This window comes from Rhinopithecus roxellana, chromosome 20 (genome assembly GCF_007565055.1).
Source record: "Rhinopithecus roxellana isolate Shanxi Qingling chromosome 20, ASM756505v1, whole genome shotgun sequence".
Lineage (NCBI taxonomy): Eukaryota > Metazoa > Chordata > Mammalia > Primates > Cercopithecidae > Rhinopithecus > Rhinopithecus roxellana.
In genome coordinates, this window is record NC_044568.1 from 26,868,941 (window position 1) to 26,896,196 (window position 27,256).

Sequence of the window (27,256 nt, forward strand, 5' to 3'; positions counted from 1 at the left end):
GAAATAATAGCATTCGCATCAACCTGGATGGAATTGGAGGCTATTATTCTAAGTGAAGTATAATAACTCAGGAATGGAAAACCAGATACTGTATGTTCTCACTTACATGTAGGAGCTAAGCTATGAGGATGCAAAGGTGTAAGAATCATACATTGGACTCTGGGGACTCACGGGGAAAGAATGGGGGTGGCAGGGGGTAAAAGACTACACATTGGGTACAGTGTACACTTCTCGGGTGATGGGTGCACCAAAATCTCAGAAATCACCACTAAAGAACTTATTCATGTAACCAAATACCACCTGTTCCCCAAAACTTAATGAAATAAAAAAAATTTTTAAATGTTTAAAAAATTGAAAAAAAAGAAAGTTTGCCTTATAAATGTATAAAACAAAGAAAACATACCTGGGATGATATCATTGATGTGCAACAGAATTGTACTTTCAACACACGCAAAACTACAAAGCTGCACTCCATCGAATCTTCCATCCCAGTTGCCAATAGGGTTATCCTAGAAATTAAATAATAAACACTAAAATCCTCCTCAATGAAATGTAAATGTGAAAGTCTGTATTTTCCAAAAGAATCCTCCAAAATATTTTACATTGGTAAATGTTAACAATTTTACCTAAAAGAAAGAAAGAATACATTAGGAATAGTTGCCATAGTAATAAGGCTTTGCTTTTTTCGTTTGTTTGTTCATTTTTTTCCTTAGGGAAATGAGATCCAAGAATAACCAAGTTATATAGTAAACCCCTAGATAAACAAAGAATCAAAAGTGGTTTTTGTACTTTACTGAACAATACATACCAGTCTATGGAATAACACCCATTTGAGGTTTTAAAAGACAATGTTTTGCATAGAAAGATTCATTAATAATATATTATTTCACCCAGAAACATGCCTCTAATTAGCCCTAGGCTCTTCATATTCCCTGAGTACTTAAATATTGTCGATCTGAACTTCTGTATGCCTTTCTGTACATAAAAAGTCTATTTTCTAATTGTTCTTTTGTCATTTTATGCACATATAGGAATCTTCTCCAAGATGGAGATGTTTATATTTAATTATTTGATATTCTAATACAGTGCCAACTAGCACTGTGCTGTTCAGAGAACTACATCAGTAGATGGGCCAGTCAGACAACTGCCCTGGGCACGAATGTGCATGGCATGCTAAAATGCCCCTGGCAATAGAAGATGAATAGAAGGAAAAGGAGATAAAGAAAGAAGTTCTGGCATTTGCTCTCAAGGACTATAATAGAAGTGTTTCGAATAAATGTCTACACAAGTCAACTATGGGACAGACAGAGGCAGAAAGAGAAGCTGGCAGGGCAAACCTCTAGGCAGCTTGCCCCAGGTAAACAAGCTGACCCCAGACTGCCATCTGAAAAAGGCAAGGCCTAAACCCTAAACAGCTTCTGCCAAGTTTGAGGCCCAAGGTAAAGAACCTGACGCAAGGGGAGACCAACCCTGATGACTAGTGGCCCTGTTTCTCCAATCTTCCCTCCATGCAGGCCACAATTCTTGAAATAAAGACTGAATTACTATTTAAAAAATATTGGTTAAAAGGAGTGCTTTATTGTCAGCTATCCTGAGAGGCATACATGTTTTACTCTGGTTCTAACTTTTCACATATTAAGAGTAAATGTTTAGTAACTAACCAATGAGTATCAAATAGAATTTCTTAGAATTTTCAAGCACAGGAAACACCACACTAAAACAAACATTACCTTACTAACCAAAAGGTGTACCTGAATAGATAAAAATGACTAAAAGCATCCCCATGGTGAGTATAAGAGACTACTACTCACGTCCCCTCCTAACTCATTCTAGTGTTCAATAATTCCATATGAATTTCTTTCTTTATACATAACAAGGTCTCGCCAATATGTTCAATATATGATAAAAATGGTCTCGGCCTTTCTCTTCCTATTCTCTCAATGCCACAGGTATAATTCAACCTGCCACACTGGAATGGATCCACTATTAACAAGTATGATTGTAAGGAAACATTAAAAATAAGTGACAGAAACAAAAGGTCAAAAGTTGTATGATTCCACTCTTCTGAGGAGCCTAGAACAGGCAAATTCAGAGATACAGAAAGCAGAAGAAACTGTGGTTAGCAGAGGTTGGGGAAAGTGGGCAGTTACTGTTGAACAGGCACAGACTTTCAGTTTAGGGATGATGACAAAGTTCTGGAGATGAGTAGAAGTAACAGTACAACAATGTGAATACACTTAATGCCACTGTATGCACATTTAAAAATGCTTAAAAGGTAAAGTTTGTTATGTATATTTTACCACAATTACAAAAGGTTTTTAAAATGAATGAAATCCTATGAGATATTTTAATTGTCTATTCCTCAAAATCAATGTGGTTTTCCTCTGCTCAGATATTTTCTATAAATGATTTTTATACTAATTATTAAAATATACTAATTATTAAAATGGTAATATTATAATAGTAATAATATGCTATATTAGTATAATAGTAATAATGTACTAATTATTAAGATAGTAAATATACTAATTATTAAAACCAGATCAGCCATTAAATTGTGTGGAATATCATAAAAAAACAGAGATTACCCCAAAAAACTTTTTCAAAATAAAGAAAAATAGGATATCATGTAATATATATGCATTTTGTTTTGTTTTGTTTTGTCTACTGGTCAGCTACAATAAGGCAAATTTAAAGATTGAGAACATTATTCCAGTTTATTCAAATGGGAAAAAAAAAAACTAAATGTAATTCTACATCTAGACCCCTGTTCTATTTCAATGCTCCTTTACCAAAGATAAATTAGAACATGTTCTTTAAAGTATTCCAAATTAGATCATGTTAAATATTCAAAGTGTTCAATTTGCAAGTAAATTGGTCCTAAAACTAATACATATATAAACTATACATATATAATATATATATTATATATATATACATATATAAACTAATACATACATCACAAAGATATTTAATCCAAAATTTTCTTACCATGTCCACACCAACAAAATATCCTAAGCTTTCTTTTCCTGGCAAAACATCACAGAATATAACTGTTCCAGATTCTATTGTTTCTCCAACCTTCAAAGAAACTCTGGAGTTTATTTCCAAAGGAGGAAGTTCGACCTGCATTGTGTCCCCAGGACCTGCATAATCACTTTCCAACGCAGTGTCATCATCTTCTATGAGTTCTAGCTTGTCCAATGCAACAAACACGCCACAGTCTTCATCACACTGAAAAAGCTGTTTCCCTTGGTACACCCCATCAGTGAAACCTTGGCCACGACCTTCTTCCTAGTTTTTAAGAGACAGGGGAAAGAAATAGATATAGAAAGACTACCCATAGGGAAAGGGGTTCACTCTAGGGATTTCAGGAAAATCACTCTGGAAAAATTCTAAATGACACATATAATAAATAATATAATTATTAGCAGTTGCTGTTGGATTTAAGGTGTTTAAAAAAATAAGAAAGAAGTTGTATCTGATGCTGAAATATTATCTGATAATTTCAATTCATAACTCTATTATGAAAAAGCTAGGCTGAATTCCACGTTGTGATTCTAACATTAATTTGGTTATGAAAAGAAAATGTTACTTTAAAACAGCAGTAATGTTAGCTCCATTCATTAAGCACTTACTGCCAGCCACTGTACTAAATCCTGTATCAATGTACCACAAAAATACTACAAGTCATGTACTATTAACACCACTGTACTGGTAAGCATGCAGAATGAGAGAAGTTAAGTAGCTTTGTTAAGTAACCTGGCAACCCAGCTAGTACATGGCTTAACTGGGATTCAAATTCCTAATTGTTTACAATCACTGCTTTAAAAAAAAATTAAATCAAGAAGCAAAGAAGACATGCAATTCTACTGGCAATGTCAAAATGTAACTGGCATTTCAGTTACTGTGAATGAATATTAAGTTTGGAAACATATTACAGCATTCTTGGGTCTCCTTCCAGTAGAAATAAATTCCAAGGATTTTCATATATATTATCAGTGACAATTATAAGCAAGTTTAAATTTCTGCAACTTTTTTTCAAAAATTTTATATCTAAATTGTTATTACTTAATAACATACATTAAGAAGAACTAAGAAACCTATAGATGATAATGCAAGGTAATTAACAACTTTTGATGTAACTATTTACAACTGGTAGCGTTAATGCTTAATATAGGCAATGTTAAAATTTCTAAAATATAAATGCCTGCAATAACCAGGTGAACCTCTTTGCATGTTCCTATCATAGCACATAGCTTTTTAAAACTTTCAACATCATCTTTACAGCATCGCAATTCATCATTAAAAAGTAAACAAAAAAATTAAATCAAGAAGCAAAGAAGGCATGCAATTCTATTTGCCAAGAATGTCAAAATATAATTGACATTTAAGTTCTTGAAAATGAATATTAAGCTTAGAAACATATCACAGAGTTCTTGGGTCTCTTTCCAACAGAAATAAACTCCAAGGTGATTTTCACACATACTATCAGTGACAACTATAAGCAAGTTTTGGATTATGGACTTATCCATAACATGGATTCACCAGCAAGGATGATGAATATTAAAAATTACAGAAGACTCTTGGGAAAATTGTTTTGTATTTAAAGGAGAAAAATACATATGTGCATACAAATACACATAGACACACAAACACAAACACACTACTAAAACGGTTTATCAAACTTACCAGCAATTCGACTCCAAAGAATATTCCAGAGACTGTCCTCTCTGCTAACAGGGGTCCTCTGAAGCGCACAACTCCAGGAAATTTTTCTTCCCCAGATCTCAACTGTACTTTCACAGGGCAGCCCACGTCTATTTGGAGGCCTTTACTTAGTCTGTTTCTGTTTTTAAATAGGCTGAACCTCTCCTCACAATTGGTAATTGCCAAAAGTAACTCCGTGAACTTTTCATTTATCTCTATAACATCCTTTTCATCAACAAAGAGAACTGCATGAGGTTGCTCTAGAATTTTTAATCCAATCTGATTTTTCTTGCCTTTTGCAGAAGGAATCCTTGAATGCCCCACAGAACGATCTTGAATATACTGTCCTATACTTCCCTTCGGTACTTTAAGGAGCTTTTGTGTTTGTTTGTCTGTAACGCTGCATTCTTGAAGAAGCAAATAAAAAATCCGCTCTTCCCAGTAGGGCGAAGTAACTTTTTCTTGGCTCCATAAGCCTGAACTCATTGTGATATTAACTTCAAAATACTAATTCAAAAAAAGGAAACTACTAATAACTTTGTCATAAAACCACAAAAGATAAATTCAGTGGCAGTCCCAAAGCATGTTTTCAGCAACGTGGTGTCCATGCTGTAAAAAGAAAGGAAATCTAAATGCCTGCTGAAGAAGCAAAAATAAACTTTAGACTTCATTCTACATGACTGAAAATTAAGACTGAAGACTCTTAAAATTTTCATTTGACTGGTAAACACATACACATAAATGAAATATTTTCAAAAAAAAATCTAAAAGAGTTAAAGACATACAGTATATTACTTCTATCTACTGCAACTGTGCATATTTAATTAATGAAATCCAATTGTAAAGTACTTTCAAAGACAACACAATAATGTTTGCTTCCAAGACAATGAAATTTATAAAATCAGATTCTAGTAAAAACTTTTAAAGGTTACCCTTATATACATATTCTAATTTTTTAAAAATTTATTTTTTTTTATTTATTTATTTTGAGACAGGATCTCACTTTTGTTGCCCATGCTGGACTGCAGTGGCACAATCATGGTTCACTGTGGCCTCGACCTCCCAGGTTCAAGTGATCCTCCTACCTCAGCCTCCCCAGTAGCTGGTAGTATAGGCACGTATCACCACACCCAGCTAAGTTTTCTATTTTTCATAGAGACAGGGTCTCACTATGTTGCCTAAGCTGGTCTTGAAGTCCTGGGCTCAAGTAATCCTCCTGTCTTGGCCTCCCACTGCGCTGGGATTACAGTCATAAGCCACCAGGCCTGGCCCATGTTCTGACACTAATAAACTTTTAAAAGTAGCATTTGGGGCTGGGCTCTGTGGCTCATGCCTATAAATAAATGATAGCTATGATATGGCCATATTTTGATAATGGAACATTTTACCTCTGACTAAACTTCATTTCATATATTTTGTCTGAAGATGGGCAATGTTCATCACATTAATCATAATTATCATCTAATTTCTCAAATCGCAAATATCAGATATTATAATGTGACTATATTAAAAATATTTTAAAATCAATTTTGTAGCATCAAAACTTGTACCACAGAGCAAGAGAATATCATGATATAATTGCATTCTAATTTATTTCTATGATTTCTTTTTCAAATTTTCATTTATTTTATTTATTTATTTATTGAGACAGCATCTTGCTCTGTTACCCAGGCTTGAGTACAGTGGTGTGATGATAGCTCACTGCAGCTTCAAACTCCTAGGCTCAAGTGATCCTCCCACCTTGGCCTTCCAAGGTTCTAGGATTACAGGCATGAGCAACTGCACCTGGTCCTCATTTAAAATTTTTACAAGAATAATAATCTTTCCAATGAAGTAGCCTTATTCTCAAACCCATTTTAACTGATGGTTAAAAAACTACACAATTTCATTAATTCAACCTGAGACTTTACTTCATTATTTTAATTAATTTTCTGCTGAAAACAATAGTTCCTAGGTATCCCTGTCATAAGAATGTGGCTATCTGGTTTCCAAATACAGTACTTATTTCATCCTTCCTTGAGATAGAGGTATCCATTTCCATTATTCTGGATAACGGCTGCAATTGATAGCACTATCATATTTATTTTATTCTAGCAATTAAGAAATAAATACTCCTAAAACTAAAGAACCAAATTTTAGATTTAATCACTTAATGATCAAACAACCTGGCAAATCTATACACAGAGGAACGCTTCTTTTAGAAAGCACTGCTAGATAATGAAGTATTCCATAATGGTAACGTTTTTAAAAGTCTCTCCCTCTACAAGATAGCATGAGACATGTGGTTTAGCCAAGACAGGATACAAGTTAGGCACCCCCTTCAAACCAACCTGACTGAACTATCTGTGTAACACTCAGTGAGGATAAAGGCAGAGGTAGCATGAAGTGGTTCTTTTTTTTCTTCTTCTTTGTGGTGTGTTTGTTTTCATTCCACTTGAGGGCACTGTCTACTTCAGCAAGAATGGTATCAATTCATATCTACCACTTACATAAGACACCTGTGGAAACCTCTATCTTGACACCATATAAACAAAACTCCTTACAAGGGCTGCCCAAACAGCTACCCAACCCCTCAATTTGGTTCTATTCCTTTAAAGGACCAAACTGAAGTGTTGGTTCTTTTTGACCAAAATGCTTTTAACACGTCAACACTTTCCACAAGAAAATGTCCTTATTTTTTTCTTGATCATTGATGTATCATTATGACTGTAAATTATTTTGCATAACTCTTGATCTGCAAGGCTGTTATTTTGTTTAAAGGCTGTACCTTATGCTTCCTGAGGTCACGAACGCTTTCTACAGATCTACTGTCTAGAGTTTTCCCTTGCAATCAGCCATTTTCTGTGGTTTCCTGCTGTATGCATTTGACTCCTTTTACGGCCTTGTTGCTTTCCAACGTACTGCTTCAAATCAGTTCTGAGAAGCCAGGTGGTGAAACATGTTTGTGTGTTTGAAAAACAAAGCAACAGTCGTGAAAAAAGGTACGCATACATTCTGAAAGGGTCTTTTGGAGCAAAGCGCACATAAGCTTTACTGAATAGAGATTTTGGTCACTTCCAGAAGGTTAAGATAGTCAAAAAGCAACATCCAAAACACTGAGCTGTGGTTTTGGTTCTCTTTAAAATGTATTCAGATTTTTTGGGCCAAAAGTTTTTTGAAAAGGGTAAAGCAATTCTATTTTGAAAAGAAATTCTTTTTTAAAATTCCTAAGATTAATGTCTTCAAATATTACAATCAGAAACTTCCTTGAATCTTAATTATTGCTTTATACCAACAGCTCCTACTCTATTGGTCCTCTAGCTTAACTATTCATGTCACAATTTGAAATAAAAATCATTAGTGCTAATAATCTATTATTAAGACAAAACTAAATTACTATATGTTCATTAGGACACTATGTTAAATAAATTTGATTATAAGCTTGCTTTCTGAAATAATTTAAGAGAGGGAATCCACAGTAAAAATTGATGTAACCGCTAGGTTTATGAAAATGTTTTGGGTAATAAACAATAGCTTTCAAGTACCATATTTTAAAGTGAACTCTACAAGGAGCAGTAACTTTTTCCCTAACTTTCATGAGCACAAGTGGAAATGAGCTTAGACTTAGTAACACAATGGGTCATGTTAGACAACTAGAACAGTCAAGCGCAAGTTATCAAATATTTCAAAAGCATTATCCAAAAATAAAGGATACAGCCTTTCCTCTTTCAGAAAGAATACATTAAGAACAGGTTTGAAACTATCTGATTAAAAATTGATTCTCTTCATTGCAACTGATAGAGAAAGTTGAATGGGAAACTTCACAGCTCGAGCCTAGAGATATACAAGGCAATAAACTGGATAATCATTAATATTCTCGGCCAGGCACCGTGACTCACGCCTATAATCCCAACACTTTGGGAAGCCAAGGCGGGTGAACAGCTTAAGCCCAGGAGTTCGAGACCAACCTGTGCAACATAGTGAAACTTCATCTCTACAAAAAGTACAAAAGTTAGCCAGGTGTGCCTGTAGTCCCTGATACTTGTGAGGCTGAGGTGGGAGGATGGCTTGAGCCCTGGAGGGAGGGGCTGCAGTGAGCCATGATCGCACCACTGCACTTCAGCCAGGGTGAAAAAGCAAGACCCTGTCACGTACTCTCTCACATACACACACACTCATATATATATGTGTGTGTGTGTGTGTGTGTATATATATAGTACTCAAAATACCAGTATTACAATAAAAATATGCTAACATACATTTCTCCCCACTATAGAGGTGAATATAACGCCAACATTCTACTTTCACTGGGATGTGCACAGTAGTTAAATAGTTAAAGTCTTAGGTACCCCAAGCAGTAAACACTGACTCAACACACTATGAAGGGAAAGATCTAAATCACATTGTAAATGAGTTATTTATCACCAAGAAGGTTGGTTTGTTAGTTTGGTATTTTTTATGCTTTCAGTACAAAGTTAGATAGTGAAAACTACATCATCTAGGCTAGGCACAGTGGCTCACTCCTGTAATCCCAGCACTTTGGAGGCTGAGGTGGGAGGATCCCTTAAGCCCTGGAGTTCAAGGCTTTAGTGAGCTGTGATAGCGCTACTGCACTCCAACCTGGGCGACAGAATGAGAGCCTGTCCCAAAAGGAAGAAAAAAAAAAAAAGAAGATAAAATTAGGAGGGTGTGGTGGCGTGTGCCTGTGGGCCCAGCTACTTGGGAGGATGGGAGGATTGCTGGAGCCCAAGAGGTCCAGGCTGAAGTGAGCTATGATCACGTCACTGCACTCCAGCCTGGGTGACAGAGCAAGACCTTGTCTCAAAAAAAAAAAAGGAAAGAAAGAACAACAAAAAAAAAAAAAAAAAAAAAAAAAAAAACCATCAATCGACATTCACTCAGCTTCTGCCTTTAAGTAAAGGCCTAGGGAACAGTAAGACAACTGAAGGAAAAAGAAGCACAGCTAAATTCAAAGTCACTGTAGGGCAGGTGGGGATGAGGGGTCAGTGTGAAGGGAGAAATTTTCATTTGTATTCTCTTATTACTTTGCAGGTTGAATCACTTTGAGTGAGTATATCACAAATGACTCATCTAAATACTATCTTACTTCAGGCTGGATAACTGTGTGATTATGAATATCCTGGTAATAAATACTGAATGAAAATTATCAACGAGTTGAAACACAGTTAATATGTTTAACCCTAAAGCCATGTTGAACAGAAGGCCTTTCCTTTGAGGACACTGAAGAAGGAGAACAGTTCAGGTTCACATAGATTTGAAAACATTTCTGGTTATCTGAGCTTGTTGATGGTCTGGATTCTAAGTAAAGGGGAACTTACTTGTATTAAGATAAAGTCATTAAACCAAGATGAAGGTTGGAAGGCACAAATATTTATCAATTTTCCATGAAGGCAATGGAAAGATGATCAGGAAATAAGTTTTACATGAAAATGTTAAAGATTACAATTACCACATTCCGAAAGGCAACATATACTACAAATGAACATCAGTAGTTACAGAAAACTAACAATGGTTAACTTATCCAGAAGATACAGTGTCTTTCTGATTCTCAAGTTATCAGGTTATATTGTTCATAAGGATCTCACAAAGACAGATCCAATTCAAGAGCTTTTTGCATCTCTTGAGATATCCTGCTTGTTCTAAAAAGGAAGCTACCTAAATTAGAATAAAAATTACAATACTTAATTCTGCCCCTAATTACAAATGGCAAAGAGGTAGGAAGGTCAGCGTGAACACCAAAGAAAGAAGACACGTGGGCCTTTTCCCAAAAGCTTCTGGATAGCTAGAATGATTACCCTTTTAAAAAAGAACACCTCTCACTAAAAGACAAAGTTGTTATATTTCTAAACAGCTAAAGAGTAGGGATACAGAAATTCCGTGGCCAGAAAAAAGACTGAGTCCGTTTTAATTTTCCTCAATGACTAATTTGTGTCACAAGTACACAGTCCCTAATATAAGTGGGATTTATAAGGTCAAAAGAAAAGCCTCTCACATCTGCATATTCCCACCGGAACAAGGAATACTGCTGCCTCTCTAGTGTTAAACCTAGCCACTCCACTGCCAAACTGTGAATTCCACAAGTCCTTCATTTTTATATTATCCAGTGCCCACACGAGAGCCTGGCATATGCTAGGCACTGAATACGGAGAAATGAATGAAAGACTCAAGTGCTAACAGTGAAAACAAAATTGCATTTCCTCCTCCTGTTTAAGGGATTAAAACAAGAGAAAGAGAAGAGAAAAAGACTAAGGAATTGGGAGCATTTAATGAATTTTGCCTAAAACTTCACTAATTCTCTGGATAAAATGAAATCATGCTAAACCACTTCATTGTTACACATATAAGAAACAAATACAGAAAATTTCACAATTACGAAACCAAGTTGTTTTGAGGTTTATTTGAAACTAGCTTCCTAGAGCCTCACTAGCATGTATGTACTTATAAATTCTGTTCAACCAATGGAAAAAAAAAAAAAAACTAATTTAAGATCATAGTGTGGAAATCAGGAACAAAATACTAATAGTTCGATAAACAACGTAAGTATTCCTTTCTCCCTCCTTGTGCTGGAGACTTCCTTAAATCAAACAAACCACAGTTTAGGTATGCCAGACTACAAAAATTATTGCTGCTTAATGTTAGTTGTTGCTTTATACAACAAGCCTTATCTGCTTCTCACAAAAGTTACCACCCAAAGGAAGGTTTATTTGCAAGAATACTATACAGTTTTGCAGCAGAATATTAGAGAATGTTCTGGATGTTATCGACATTCAGAGTACATGAACTTCAATAAGAATTTCCAGCAAATCATTTTCTCCTAATACTGTTCTAGTTCAAATCCACCCACTACTCAGCGGGGAATGGCAGGCTAAATTCTTAAGGCCATTCAATCTACTTGGGGCATGAGGGGGTGTGTAGAAAGCCAACAATCAAATGAACACCCTCTCAAGGCCTGGGTGCTTCTCTGAGAGCCAATGATTGCAAAATGAACAATCTTATTAAGATCTCTAATTAGCCCCAATTCAAAAGCAAGGTAGGCATGCTCCTTAGCTGAGCTAAGGATATAACTTTCCAGGAAAAACTGGGGAAAAGAAAGTGGCAGGGGTGATGGGGGCTGGGAGATTGCAAGGCCACAGGCTTGGTAGCTGGAAGATGACAACTATCCTAAAACATTCAAATGCCAAGGGGTGGAAGAGAAACGAAGCCAAGTGCATGAATAACCGGCAGCTGACCCAGCTGAGTACCAAACTCAACACCATCTTCCTCAAGATTTCATGACTTCCCCCCCCTCCCCTGCCGCCCCCCGGCTCCCCCCCCCAACCATTGTTAACATAAAAGAAAAACAAAGAAAGAATACCTGTCACAACAGGGCGCACCTTTCAACTAAGGAACTCCAGGTGGCTGTGTAGAACCATCCTCACCCTGGAAAGGGGGAAACTGAAAGAAAAAGCAGAACACGCCATTATCGAGGCCAGAACCCCGACTGCGATTCCTGGACGGGAGCCACCAACACCCGCAAAATCGATCGCTGCATACGCCCCGCGGCGCGGACGGTAGGAATCACAGCCCCGGGCTCCTGAGGCCAACCGTGGCCGTCGGGGCCAGCCAGCGGCCTGTGCCTCAGTCTCCCCATCTGTAAACGGGGTGGGAGGCGAGGAGGGGAACAGGGTCCCGCGCGACTCCCGCCCCAAGTCCTCTCTCCTCCGAGGGTCCCGACGGTGGCGACCCCGCACGCTCCCCGGACTCGGAGCCCTCCCGGGAAGCCTCGGGGGATGGGGAAGCCCCGGGGGTGGGGAAGCCCGGGCTGACGTCAGCGTGCTCGGCACCCCACAGGCCCGGCCGGCTCCGGCCCGGGCAACTAACGGGCCGGCGCCGAGGGCCCGACGGTCGCCGCAGTGGCTCCGGACGCCCTGAGGCCGGGCGGCTGCGCCGAGGGGATCCGGCCGCCCGCCGCCCGCCGCCCGCTCACTCACTAACCTCGGGCGGCGGGGCGTCGCCCCTCGCCCCGGCTCCCCAGCCTGCGTCCCGGGCCGGCCCCGGCGCCCCACACCCACCGCCCTAGTATTTACCTCCGACGCGCGGCCCCCGCGCAGCCGAACCTGCTACCTGGGCCCGCCCCCACCTGCCCCGCCTCCGAACCGCCCAGAGGAGAGGGAGGGAGCGGGGGCGGAGGGGGCAGACGCCGCGCTGGCCAATCGCAGGCCGAGCTGCCCTCTTGAGCGGGCCCTGATTGGGCCTCCCTGTGACAGACCTTCCTCCAATGGCTGCCGGCCCGGCGCCGGCCGAAGGGACTTTCCGCTCTGTCAAGCTCGGTGGAACCAAAGGGAAAGCGGAGGGGCGGGGCGGAGAAGAGCGGGGATGGAGGCGGGAAGCTCAAGCTGATTGGGCGAAAGGCTGTGGATGTCGCGTCACCATTGGCTGATGCCGGAGCCGGGGCGGGGCGGGGCCCTGCGCTGTCACCAGCTCCACCTCCCTTGCTCCTGCCTCAGCTGTCAAAACTGTAGACGCTTAGGTTTGGGCTGGGTTGAGAGTCCAGATGAAGGTTAGGAATAGGATTCCGGGATGCCGTGAGAGAGCAAAGCTTTAGAATCAGAACTCAGTTTGAATCTTTGGCGCTTTCATTCAGTGGCTGCGTGACCTGGGGAAGTCACAACCACGCTGTGCCTCAATGTCCTCATCTGTAAAATGGAGATCATAGTATCGGTTGTCTTACAGGATTGTGGCAAAATACTGAGTTAAAGTTTCTGGCACGCAGTACTAACTCAGGAAAGGTTCATCTCTTCCTCCCCGGCAGATTCAGCCTGGGACGCTTGCTGTTTCCGAACCTCTGTTGCCACCTATCCCAGTTAGGAGGGAATTTTCCCGAGGATGGTGAAGAAGGGATTTCCACACGCCGCCTCACTCAGCCCTGCACCCCGGGCCACCAGCCAGGACTTAGGGTGTAGTTAAGGATCTTTCAATTAGAAGGGAGGCTTCTGATTCCCAAAAGTACTCAAAATATTTAAGGAAGTGCTTTTTATAATCAGTCCCAGAGCCTTGCTGCACTGGATACTCCTGTTAATTAATTTCTTCTCCTTTGACATTTTAAGTGCTAATTATAGGAGAAGGTGATTAACACTGAGAAAGGAGGAGGGGTGTGTGTGTGTGCGCGCGTGTGTGTGTGTGTTTAACCATGACACAAATTTCCCCCAGTGGAAAGTAACATGTTTCTGGAGATCCAGGGAATTTAAACCAATGAATACATAAAAGTAGTCACATGAGTGATGAGTAACGGTAGCAGTAGACAGGCCACTACTCTTCCCTGCCATAGTCATCCAAAATGAAATGAGCATCTTTTGAAAACCTAAGCCTCTTTCTACTCCTGTCCCTCTTTTGTCACCCCATCTTCCTGTTTTCCAAGCTTCATGACCACACTGCCGAAGGAAGCCATAAGTTGTAAATCAACAGGCCTGGCTTGTGTGGCCTTAGGCAACACCGTTCTCCTCTACATCTTTTTTCTCCAATAAAGCTGGAAGGACTCAGAGGTCACAGTCCAACTGTCTGGAAGAAAATTTCAGCTGAAATTTGGTTTTGCCTAACCCATACAATAAGAAGGAGGAAAGAGAAAAGAATGTAAAGGAGAGAGATTTGCAGTCCTTTTAGGCAAGGCAAACATTCTCATGTTACCGCTGGGACCACTTCTCTTATCTGCATGATCTACATCCACTGGTCCCTTAAGGCGTTTGAGTTTGCCACTCTGGACTGGAATATTTTCATGTCCCTTCTTTTTGTTTTTGTTGTTGTTGCTGCTAGGGTTTTTTGTTTGTTTGTTTGTTTGTTTGTTTTGAAACAGAGTCTTGCTCTGTTGCCTAGGTTGGAGGGCAGTGGCGGGATCTCAGCTCACTGCAACCTCCGCCTCCCAGGTTCAAGAGATTCTCCTGCCTCAGCTTCCCAAGTAGCTGGGATTACAGGCGCCTGCCACCATGCCCAGCTAATTTTTGTATTTTTAGTAGAGACGGGGTTTCACCATATTGGCCAGGCTGGCCTCAAACTCCTGACCTCAAGTGATCTGCCTGCCTCGGCCTCCCAAAGTGCTGGGATTACAGGCATGAGCCAACGTGCCCGGCCCATTTTTGTGTCCTTTCTGTTGATGGCGTTTGGTGCTGCTGAGGTCTTTACTTCCATAGGGCTTTCTTCCCGAGGGTCTGTCCTGTCATATGTTCACTGACTCAGTGCCAGGGCCTGACAACATCTAAGGGATCTTCATCCAAGTCAAGCCTGACAAATAGGGCTTATCTCAATTATCGTTTCCTATCAATTGGGAATGGCTGCCTAGAACATTGCGTTAAAGCTAATTCTGAACTTGTATTCAGGCTCACAGGGAAGAGAGATGTCTGCCAGGGGATGAGATGGGGAGATAGTGTCATGGTGCTATTATTTGCAGTCTTTGGTAAACCAGCCTCTCACTTTACAGATGGGAGATGAAGGCCCGAAGACGGTAAATTACTAGCCCCCTGTCACTCAGGAGATGGGCCGAGACCCTGATTCCAAGCCAAGGCTCTTTCCACCTCTGTTAAAAATGGATTCCCCAACTGAAATGCTCATCCTCTCTGCCTTCCAAATCCTCCCTTCATGGAGGACCTAGTCAAAGTCCTTTACAGACATGTCTTCGCAGAGGCTCCAGCCCTCACTAATGACCTCTCTCAATCCACCACCCCACAGCCTCTTCCATCCAACCTGGACCTGGGTTCATGGAACTAGCAGTTGAGTTATTGAGCAGGTACCAGGAAACAGCAGTGTACAAGAGAGATACCACCCTCCCTCTGGCAAAAAAAGGCAAACTAAAATACTCATTAGATGATCACTTACTTAACTAAAGCTGTGGTAAGCCTCAGAAGAAGAATCTCTCTGAGCATGCCTAAAGGGAGGTTGGCCACTCAGGGAAGGCCTGTTTGAGGAAGTCACCTTTGAGATGAGATGGGAAAGATAACTGGCAGGCAGGAGTGAGGGGGAACACTCCAGAAAGAGGAAATAGGAAAGTGCATGACCTGTTGAAGAAACTGGAAGAACCAGAGCACAGACAATGAGGGCACAAAAGGGCCTTGGGAGCCAAGGATAGGGGTTGTTCTCCATCCCAAGAGTAATGGGAAGCTTTTGAAGGGTTTTGCAGGGAACATAACGCTGGTTTTTTTGTTTTTTGGTTTTTGTTTGAGATGGGGTCTCACTCTGTTGCCCAGGCTAGAGTACAGTGGCACAATCATAGCTCACTGCAGCCCCGTCTCTTGGGCTCAAGTGATCCTCCCACCTCAGTCTCCCAAGTAGCTGAGACTACAGGTACACACCACCATGCCCAGCTAACTTTTCTCTTTTGAGTAGAGATGAGGGTCTGACCATATTGCCCAGGCTGGTCTTGAACTCCTGGCTTCAAGAGATCCTGCTGCCTTGGCCTCCCAAAGTGCTGGGATTACAGGCATGAGCCACTGTGCCTGACCTAACACTGATACTAAGCTGTCTCATGTCGTTCTGTCATTGCACACAGCAGGAACCTCACATAAAACTATTGAATTGAATGGAGCTTTCCCCACGGAGGATGGTAAACTCCAGGTAGCCTGGTAGGGGCATGGTACATAGGGTAACATATGGTCAGGACTCAAGGGAACCTGCTCAGTGGCACCAGTCATGGTTATTGACAAGACTCTGCTCCATGCTTCCCAGTGCCTACCACGGGGTACCTCCTACTTGCATTCTCTCCAAATTTGATGTCTCTTTTATATCCTACCACCTTCTCAGCATCTCCACTCAACACAGCCAGAAGCGAACTCCTGATATTCCCCACCAGCACCCCCTGCAATCCCTCTGCACTCCCCATCTTAGTAAATGGCAACTCCCACATGTCCATCCAACCTCCCATGGTTCTAGCCATTTCCCACCAATCCTGTGAATATGGGCATTCAGAATGAACACTGGGCCAAGGGGCTAACTGGACCAGGTATCCACACAAGCAAGGATACGTCACAGGCGCTTTCTCCATGGTAGCCCAGCGCAGTGTTTTGATCCATGGATGACAGGTTGAGGTCTTCCATCTCTGAGATGTGCTTATCTCTCAGGCAAGGGAAATTCCAAGTTCGACTGAACATTCTGTCTGAGGACTTTTACTCTGACCACCTAAAAGCTCTTTTTGATAAGATAAAGGGGATTACTTTAATCATCTTTAAACTAATCCAGCTGAACTATAAATCCATGCTGTCCCATTTGAGCTATTTGCTGGTATCAATGACAAATAATTTCTATGTTTGATTTTTAAAACACACACAGAAAGCTCTTTATTAAAGGGAACTCTTTGCTACATCTGGATCCCATTTTGGGCAGTTGATGCATTAGGGATTGTTCCATGTCCCAGGGAATCTTCCTCCTTTAGGAAGGAGACACAAACGATGTCAGAAAAAGGGTGACTCGTTCTTTTTTTTTTTTTTTTTTCTTTTGAGACAGAGTCTTGCTCTGTCACCCAGGCTGGAGTGCAGTGGTGCAATCTCGGCTCACTGCAAGCTCTGCCTCCCAGGTTCACGCCATTCTCCTGTCTCAGCCTCTTGAGTAGCTGGGACTACAGGCACCCGCCACCACACTCGGCTAATTTTTTGTATTTTTTAGTAGAGACGAGGTTTCACCATGTTAGCCAGGATGGTCTTGATCTCCTGACATCAGCCTCCCAAAGTGCTAGGATTACAGGTGTGAGCCACCGTGCCCGGCCAGGGTGACTCATTCTTATAAGCTGCCCCAACTTCTATTTTCTGCCCCCTTTAATAAAGAAAGTGGATCCTTCCTTCATTCAACAAATATGTATTGAGCAACTACTATGTGCTAGGCACCTTTGTAGACTCTGAGGACACTGCAGTGAGCGTGGTTCCTGTTCTCCAGAAGCTGACATTCTAGGGGAAGGGAAAACTGACCACGTGTCAGGTAGTTCATGCACAGAAGACAATACAAAGGAGGGTAGGCAGTGATTGGAAACTGCTATTTAGGTAGATTGTTCAGGGAAGGACTATCTCATGTCAGTGGCATTTGAACTAAGACCCGAAGGCAATGAAGAAGCCAACCACACTACCGTCTCAGGGAACAGTGTTCTCATAGGAGGGGACAGATGAGTGCAAACGTCTGGAAGCAGCAATGTGCCTGGTATGCTCAGGGAACAGCAAAGAAGCCAGTGAGGTTGGAGCCCAGAGAAGAGGTGTGAGTGGCAAAGGGGAGGCCAGAGAGGACACAGGTGTCCCAAGTCAGATGAGACCTTGACTTTTACCCTGCACCAGACAAGAAGTCCTGGAGGGTTTACATCAGAGCAGTGGCTGATCTGACTTATGTTTTAATAGGTTCACGGCTCAGGTCAAAGGCAGTAACAGGGAGACTGATGCAGTAACCCAGGCAAGGATGGATCCCAAAGGGAACCCCTTGTTTCCTGGGGGTGGAGGCAGAGGAGGAGAGAGGGAGGGATGCAAGGGGGTGTGGAACTGAAGATATCAAGAGATAAGTTGTTATAAAGCAGAAAGAGATGTAGCACTCCTGAAAAGAAGCATTTTCAGGGTGAGTGATCAGGGGAGTGGTGATGCTTAGGGGACTGGATCTGTGGATTGTTCAGGAAATAATAATAGGTTGTGATTAAATTTAGAGGGAAAAAAACTGTCCAAGGGAAGCCAATCAAAGAGCCTGGATTGCCAGTCTTCCCTGCTGTGATCTCCGCCTGTGATTCTCCAGGGCAAATGTCCTTTATGACCTTACAGTTCACCTGGAACCCTCCACCCAGGGCCTGAGGCAGCGCATTCTCTCGTGCCCAGGCACTGCCAGGCATTGCCCTGAGTACTGGGCGCCTCACACACTGGGCTGGACCACTCACCCGAGTGAAGAAGGAGGCTTGAAGCTGTCCTGGTACAATAATGGAATGAAGGGTTAGTCTCAGCTCAGCCTCTTGGAATATGACTCTACCTCTCACCTTTCTGTGGGATGTATTCATTTCAGCTTTTTGTTTGGTGCTATGGGGAGGGAAGGGCCCTCAGATTGGCATCCTTTTTCTTCCAGGATGGTGGTGAATATTATGAAAGTCTGAGGCTGTTTTTAAAATTCTGCTCTAATACCTTGTTTTTCTGTGCATGAGAATTATGTATTCTTGGCTGCAAAACTGGAATCTGTCTGCTCATGGATAAACTTCTGGCCATGAGCATGTACCTTTCAGGTAACTTTCCTATCAGAGAAGCTTACAATCAAGAATCCTACTTCCCTAGTTCCCTACACTGGCCCAGGAGGCTTTTGGTGGTATCCGCTGGATTTCTGAAAATTAGGGAATTTCTCCTACTCTGAACTCTACCAGGAATCACATACCATCTCAGTACCATCTTACCTAGGCCCTCTTGACCTCTTCTTTCTCCATAATCTCTTTCTAGCTCATGTCATCCAGACTCAAGGGCCCCATTCTCAGTTTGACACTAAGGACGCCCACGCTGTTACCTCTGGCTGTGACCTTTCCCATGAGCTCCAAATTCACACCATCTTTTGACGTCTCCACTTAACTTCTCCATTTCAGTGTCTCAAACTTGACAATTCAAAACAGAACTCCCTCCCACTTCCAAACTGGTTTCCTACCCAACTTTCCCAGGCCCCCAGTTTCTCAAGTCAGAATTCTATGAGTCATCCTTGATGTCTGCCATTCCCTCATCCCTCCCATCCAACCCATTCGTAGGCTCTTGGGAATCTACCTCCAGAATGTCTCTGGAATCCATCCGCTTCTCTCCACCTCCACTGCCAACCGCCTCTCACCTGCAATAGCTCTGAGGCAGCCTCCCCACTTCTTCTGCCTCCCATGCCCACCCCTACATATTCCTGTCCCATCTCCACCCAGGAGCAAAGAAGTTCTTCTTTAACTGTAAATTGGTTCACATCTCCCCTGCTTAGAACTTTCCAAGGCCTTGATGTTATTCCAAGATCAAGACCAAATTCTTGACTGTGGCCAGTGACACCTTTCCTGAACTGGACCTATCTACCTCTGCAAACCCATCTAGTGACACCTTTCCCTTAGCTTGCCTCCAACATAGTGTATTAGTTTCCTATGGCTGCTGCAGGAAATGACACAAATTATTCCCTTATAGTCCTGGAGGCCAGAAGTCCAAAATGGGCTGGAGCCAAGGCAGGCAGGGCTATGCTCCTTGCAGAGGTTCTAGGGGATAATCTATTTCCTGGTCTTCTTCAGCTTCTAGAGTTGCAATCCTTGGCTCATGGCACCTTCCTCCACCTTCAAAGCCAGGAGTGTAGCATCTTACTTGGTGATCACATTGCTTTCTTCTCTGCTTTACATTGTCCTTTAAATTTCTCTTATAAGGAAACTGCGATTGCATTTAAGGCCCATCCAGGTAACCCAGGATAATCTTCCCATCTCAAGACCCTTAACTGAATCCCACCTCCAAAGTCCCTTTTGCCATGTAAGGCAACATTCCCAGGGGCCCGGGAATTAGAATCTACGTATCTTCGGGAGTGACTATTAAGCCTACCATGCATACCAGGCTCCTTCACCCGCCAGGGTCTTTGTACTGCTTGTCCCCCCATGACTAGAATGCTCCCTTCTTCCCTCTCACTCTTTGCTTGGCCATATCTTTCTCATTCTTGGGGACACAGCTTACCTGGCACCTCCTCAGACAACCTGTCTCGGACCAGCCCCTCAACAGCCTGAAGACTTTTTTTTTTTTTTTTTTTGATACAGAGTCTTGCTCTGTTGCCCAGGCTAGAGTGCAGTAGTGTGATCTCAGCTCACTGCAACCTCTGCCTCCCGGGGTCAAGCAGTTATCCTACTTCAGCCTCCCAAGTACCTGGATTACAGGCACCTGCTACCATGTCCGGCTAATTTTTGTATTTTTAGTAGAGATGGGTTTTCACCATGTTGGCCAGGCTGGTCTCGAACTTCCAACTTCAAGTGATCTGCCCGCCTCGGCTTCCCAAAGTGCTGAGATTACAGGCATGAGCCACAGTGCCTGGCTGAAGACTTTTTCATGTCTTTTTCAACTGACTTGTTTTCTGCCTGCCTCTCCCTCTACCCTCACCTAAGCACCTTGAGGACCATGTCTGTTTTGTCCATCCACTGGTCGTCCTTATATAACTGGTTAATAAATCATTGCTGAATTAATGAATTAATTAATTTATGACAGTCTCACTCTGTCGCCCAGGCTGGAGTGCAGTGGCATGATCTCAGCTCACTGCAACCTTCTCCTCCAAGATTCAAGTGATTCTCCTGCCTCAGATTCCCAAGTAGCTGGGATTACAGGCATGCGCTGCCACACCCAGCTAACTTATTTTTTTCTTCTTCTATTTTTAGTAGAGACAGGGTTTCGCCATGTTGGCCAGGCTGGTCTTGAACTCCTGACCTCAAGTGATCCACTTGCCTCAGCCTCCCAAAGTGCTGAGATTACAGGGTTGAGCCACCATGCCTGGCCTCATTGCTGAATGAATTTAAAGATGACAAATTGACAACCCAATATAGTGCTATGCAAATGGGCTGCTGTGGGTTCACCTCAGTGAAAGGAGACTCATCGCTACCTTCCTCCTGATCTGCTATATTAGAAACAATGGTCTGGGCAGAACACGGCACCAATCACAAAGAAAACCCACCGACACGTTCCCACGCAGGGTCCAGGGTCCCACGCAGGGAGATGCCGCAACACCGAGCGAGCCAGACACGCACAAATGCAATCGCAGTTTCCTTATAAGAGAAATTTCAAGGAAGTAGCATTTCACCTTGCTGGGCGACCACCTGATCCCTTGCTCATTAAATGCAGCTAAGCATTATTTTAACACAAGGCCTGCTTGAGAGGCTGCTCACTGTGGAGAGCCAGCCGTAGGTAAACCTTCTCCATCTTTCTCCTGTTAAAGACTCCTGGTGCCACTTTGAGGGAATGCAGGGCAGCCAAGGGGCCTTTTCACATGTGTTGCAGCCTTTTAGGCTGGGTACGGGGAGGCTCCTGCACAGCTGAAAACTCCACGGGGTTAAATTTTTCTAAACTGAAGCCAAAAGTGTTTTGATTGCCTGGCTATTTTCTGAGAATTGCTTTTGCCTTAAGCTATACACGATTGGGTTGAAAATATCATTTTCCCCCCCTCAAGTAGAAAATTGTGCTTGAAAATTTGATAAGCTTTAGGAATATTTTTATTTTGTATTTTATTTATTTATTCGAGACGGAGTTCCACTCTTGTTGCCTAGGCTGGAGGGCAGTGGTGTGATCTCGGCTCACTGCAACCTCTGCTATTTTTAGTAGAGACGGGGTTTCTCCATGTTGGTCAGGCTGGTCTCAAACCCCCGACCTCAGGTGATCCACCCACCTCCGCCTCCCAAAGTGATAGGATTACAGTAGTGAGACCCTGTGCCTGGCCAGAATATTTTTAAATGTTTGGTCACAAGGAAGATGGCTGTTTTGACTCAATACTTTATTCCCCTCTGATTATTTACAGCATAAAGTTCACGGCCATGTTGTCTATAAAAGTATAAACTTAAGACAATAAAACAAAGTGATTTATAAATATTAACCAGTTTTCACACATCTTAATGTTTAAAATAATAACATTTGCACAGCATCTGACAATTTACAAAGGCTTCGACATGTATCATTTTGAATAATCCAGGAAGACCTTTGCTTAGAAGGAAGGGCCTAATTTTTTTCCTGTAAGCTTTCAATCCATAGCTGTACCTCCTAAAGCATTCTAGCACAAATGAAATGGAACTGCCTCTTGTGAGTCTATTTCAGAAGTCTGTTGTCAGAGTTCAGTTCACAGGCATCAACCAGAAACCTAGTGAGGCCGTTTGAAATTCTGGCCCAGATTAATTTTTTAAAGCTGCATTTGGAGCTTTTTAAAGTGGAGCTGTTTCCAAAGGCTTAACTGAAGAGTAATTGATTTCACTGGAAATAAAAGTCCACGTGTGATCCCAGCTGGAGTGTGGTCATATTTTTCTTGCAAACCTAGAATGTCTTGGGGGAACAAACGGCTGTCATGTGTCCCCTTCCAAAAATGTCTTAAACACTGGAAAGGAGGGCAGGCTAAGGTGTAGCCCTTCCCACCCTGGGTGCCAGGGTTGGGGGTGCTGTAGGTGAAATATCAACGCTGAGGTCACTAATATTCTCAATCTCAGCCTCAGAGGAAGAAGCGTGTGCAGGAGTCCAGGAGGAGGGAAGGAACCAGAGATGGGGAATGGCCTGGATGGATGAGTTGAGACATGGAGAAAGTTGCTTCCTGAACTGTGTTCTGTGTACTCCTCTTCATCAGAGCAGTGGGAAGGGGTCTTTTGTGATAGTCCAGGCCTCTCCACCAACAGGCACTCAGTTAACAAGCACATCCATGGGCCCCACTGACCCACGTGGAAGCCTGGGAGGATCAGTAGAGGCCAGCCCCATACCATGGAGGAGGGGCTGTCCCTCTTGTACATCCTGGGATTGAATCTTGGGAAGAAGTCGATGGCAAAAGTAGCCTTGGGAAAAGTCTATCCTGGGAGGCATTGATGCTCCCTCCTCTGCCAGAATAAAGGTGACCTATGGTGTTCCCAGAAAACAAGCTCAGCCTTAGGCAGGACAGGGCTCATTTTGAAGAGGCTGCCAACAGATGTCACCCAGCCTCTGGGGCCCAAACTCACAGCTTGCTCACAAACAAACTGAGATGAACATCCTCCCGGAGACTTCAAAGCAAGAGTCTGGTGTCCCTGCAGCCAAGCTTGTCAGCCTCCTCCAGAGAGAAAGTGTTCCCTCGGAGCCTAAAGGAGATCAAGTGAACAGAGGTTTGAGTGAGGACAAAATTAGAGCAGGGCTTTCAAACAAAAGCCTCCACTTTTTAAACCCATGCCTGGGATGGGCTGACCCTCTGGCCCAGCTGCAGTGCTTCTTACAGGGAAGTCAGGGCCGTTTTTACCCTCGGTCAACCAGGGCAGCTCATGAAGCATTCTGAACAAGGCTCCATGACTCTGCAGAGAGAGAGAGAGTCCACAACACTGCACCCAGCCAGCCACAGACTCCCCAAGGCCAGTGATTCTTTTTAAGGCAACAAGGGAATCTGTCAAGAATGCAATGAGCAAACCCTGGTGCCCTCCCAAGTTCCATTAACAGGCAGCAAATAGCATCAGATCCCTTAAAATATCAACCTGATGTTGGCTGGTGCCCAGGACACAGAATGTAATGTTTCTTAGGACTGTGCAATGGTTTCAAAAACAAAGAAACAGAAAACCTACACTCTCCCCAGAACCTGATGATGTCATAGGCCACAGAAATGTCACAATCCTACAGCAGGAAAAATCTCTCCATCACAGCATAGGTTTTTGAAGTCACTTTTAAATTTTTTATTATCTTAAGAGACGGGATCTAATTCTGTCGCCTGTGCGGTGACGCAATCATGGCCCACTGCAGCTTTGAACTCCTGGGTTCAAGGGATCCTTCCATCCCAACCTCCCGAGTAGCTACGAACTACACCGCACCCAGCTGAATTTTTTATTTTTTAAGAGAAGAGGTCTGATGTCGAACTTCTGGCCTCAAGTGATCCTCCTGCCTCTGCCACCCAAAGGGCTGGGATTACAGGTGTGAGCTGCCACGCCCAGCAAAGCTTTTGTTTTTAACTTCATCATTTGATATCTGCATTTGCTGCAGCCTTGTATGCTTTTTGAAAGAAGACAAGGCCTGCATATTTAAAGCAGGGGTGACACGCTTACGGGAATGAGTTGCCAAAGGGTCCTGGTCTAAGGCAATAGGCTTGGTGGATCTGTAGTCAGCCAGAGTGGGTTTGCCCATCTGAGAAGACTTAGCCCTTCTTGTACTCTGGTTAACTACTGGAATCATGAATGGGCATCCAGAGTTCCCAGCTCTTTTGAGAAAACCCTGAGATACAGATTTTTTATAGGAAATGTCCTGGCTTTTAAATATTAGTCTCTAGCCCAGTGCCTGGAACATACATAGTAACATTCACTGATAGCACATTAGGCCAGGGAAAACCTTTACTTATTGTCTGAGAAATAGATCCCTGGAAATAAGAACAAATCTTTGAAGCTGTGGCTCAGCAGAGAGAAAGTCCACAACACTGGACCCAGCTGCCCAGACTCCCAAGGCCATTCTTTTTAAGGCAACGAAAGAATCTGTCAAGAATGCAATTCTTGCTTTTTTCAAATACATGAAGGACTATGGCTTTCTTATAGAGAATTGGATACACTGTGCAACCTGCTCCTAACCTGTGTAACCTCCATTCAGAACCGCAGAAGGTCTGATCCAATATCTTTGACCTGTGAAGGCAGATGCAGTTCCCAGCAGGGCAGGAGCTGACTTTTCTTTTCATTCTTCAACCACATCCCCATTCCTACACTATCTCATAGAACAAAGAAGTTGCTGAATAAATAGTCAAGGTTTAAAAATGAAATCATTGCTTCCTACTTAAAGAAGTAAAGACTTCTTAGACAGAGAACCAGATCCCTCACATGCAGAATCATTCTCCCTGAATGTGATAATCAGAAGGATCCTCGAAATTTTCCTCTCTCCCACCACCCCATTTTACAGATAGAAAAACTGAGGCTCGGAGAGCTAAAGCAGGCCTGCCCAGGGGCCTTACCAGACTTCCAGGATGGTGTCATTCCTTTCAAGGGCCCGCAGGAGGGCTTCTGCCCCTAGGTAGGTGATGCAGTTATTGGACAACCTGGAGAAGAAAATAGAATGGTGAGCTTCAAAGATTCTTGGTTTTCCTCTTGAAACTGTCCAGTTAAAGAGACTTCAGGAGTTAGCCAGCCCACTGAAGCCCATCTGTCCCCTAGACACCTCCCACTCATGTCTGAGATTCCCAATGAGCTCATCAGCGAAGGCTCAGTACCGTCAGTGAAATGTACCCATCTCTCTTCCATTCACTAGATGAGTTTATCAAATTAAGTAGCCACTCCCTTAGTATAGTAGTTAAGTACCTGAATTTTAGTGCTAGATGTCCTGGGTTTAAATCCCACCTATACCACTTCTTTTTTGATCTCGAGCAAATTAGTTCTAATTTCCTCATTGGCAAAATGGGCCTAAAAGAGTGCCTGTGTCATCAAGCATAAGAATCTAATGATGGGTGTAAGCAGGCTCCTGTTCACATCCACCATCCATCTCCTTGTGGCATGGGTCCCGGGCCATTAAGTCAGCCACCAGTCCCTGCATTACCTCCCCACACTCTGCTTGCTGGGAAGACCCACCACTCTCTGCAAACCTAAAACACTTGCACAGTACTCGATATGGTTTTGCTGTGTCCCCACCCAAATCTCATCTTGAATTCCCACATGTTGTGGGAGGGAGCCAGTGGAAGGTAATTGAATTCCATCCTGTTCTCATTATAGTAAATAAGTCTCATGAGATCTGATGGTTTTAAAAAGGGGAGTTTCCCTGAACAAGTCCTCTTCTCCTGTCTGCTGCCATGTAAGACGTGCCTTTCACCTTCTGCCATGATTGTGAGACCTCCCCAGCCACGTGGAACTGTGAGTCCAATAAAACTCTTTCTTTCAAAAATTGTCCAGTCTTGGGTATATCTTTATCATCAGCATGAACATGGACTAATACAGTACTTAATTGATAGAAAATAACCAATGAGCAGTAATATTTCCATTTTTAGGGGGGTCTTTGAGGGCACAGACGCAGAGATTAGAGAACATATGAGGTAGCTGACAACAGGGAGGGGAGACAGGATAGGGCCAGGGACAGTAACAGAGGAGTCATGTGTTTCCCATGTTGCTCTTTTGCTTATAGCTTTGCCTTCTGATAATGTCCACTCCAGGTCTTCCCCCTTTCCCACAATTTTAGGAATGTCTTACAAGTTGACCCTAAGGCAATGCTAATCGTAATTGCCAGTATTTGTTGAGCTTCTATTAGGTTGGTGTAAACATAATTGCAGTTTTTGCACTGTTGAAATTTGCCATTTGATATTGGCATACATTCTTAAATAAATGTGGTTATGTTATACATCATTTTAATGCACAATTCTCACTTTAAGATTTTTTGCTAATGACTTAATACTTTCTGTTTATTTTATATTTATTTTAGACTATGAAAATGATGTTAGACAAAAAGTAAATTCAAGCAATTTTCTTATTCCAATTCAAAATGAGTCGTAAAGCAGCAGAGACAACTCACAACATCAACAACGCATTTGGCCCAGGAACTGCTAACGAACGTACAGTGCAGTGGTGGTTCAAGAAGTTTTGCAAAGGAGACGAGAGCCTGGAAGATGAGGAGTGTGCTGGCAGGCCATCGGAAGTTGACAATAACCAATTGAGAGCAATCATCAAAGCTGATCTTCTTACAACCACTTGAGAACTCAACATCGACCATTCCATGGTCGTTCAGCATTTGAAGCAAATTGGAAAGGTGAAAAAGCTCGATAAGTGGGTGCCTCATGAGCTGAGTGAAAACCAAGAAAATCATCATTTTGAAGTGTCATCTTCTCTTTTTCTACACAACAACAGTGAACCATTTCTTGATCCGATTGTGACATGCAATGAAAAGTGGATTTTATACAACTGGCAAGGACTAGCTCAGTGGTTGGACCAAGAAGACGCTCC

At 42.7% G+C, this 27,256-nt stretch overlaps 2 protein-coding genes across 12 annotated transcripts in view; both read right to left on the reverse strand.

Moving 5' to 3' along the window:
* CYLD (CYLD lysine 63 deubiquitinase) overlaps positions 1 to 12,849 on the reverse strand; it is a 65,412-nt gene extending 52,563 nt beyond the window's left edge. For 2 of the 8 annotated variants that reach the window (XM_030925441.1, XM_030925438.1), the window contains exons 1-5: positions 12,777 to 12,810; positions 12,084 to 12,144; positions 4,693 to 5,346; positions 2,992 to 3,294; positions 404 to 509 (exon numbers count right to left, since the gene is read on the reverse strand). In XM_030925441.1, coding sequence (XP_030781301.1) covers positions 404 to 509; positions 2,992 to 3,294; positions 4,693 to 5,196 — 913 coding nt within the window. In that variant the 5' untranslated portion in view covers positions 5,197 to 5,346; positions 12,084 to 12,144; positions 12,777 to 12,810. Of the gene's footprint in view, positions 1 to 403; positions 510 to 2,991; positions 3,295 to 4,692; positions 5,347 to 7,477; positions 7,497 to 12,064; positions 12,145 to 12,684 lie in introns of those variants that run through there. The other 6 variants (XM_030925435.1, XM_030925440.1, XM_030925439.1 and 3 more) reach the window with 6 other exon arrangements.
* Positions 12,850 to 22,123: 9,274 nt separating this feature from the next.
* Positions 22,124 to 27,256, reverse strand: part of NOD2 (nucleotide binding oligomerization domain containing 2) — a 39,386-nt gene continuing 34,253 nt past the window's right edge. For 3 of the 4 annotated variants that reach the window (XM_010376381.2, XM_030925433.1, XM_030925428.1), the window contains exons 11-12: positions 25,288 to 25,371; positions 22,124 to 23,455 (exon numbers count right to left, since the gene is read on the reverse strand). In XM_010376381.2, the coding sequence (XP_010374683.1) occupies positions 23,383 to 23,455; positions 25,288 to 25,371 (157 nt within the window). In that variant the 3' untranslated portion in view covers positions 22,124 to 23,382. Of the gene's footprint in view, positions 23,456 to 25,287; positions 25,372 to 26,753; positions 27,096 to 27,256 lie in introns of those variants that run through there. The other variant, XM_030925430.1, reaches the window with a different exon arrangement.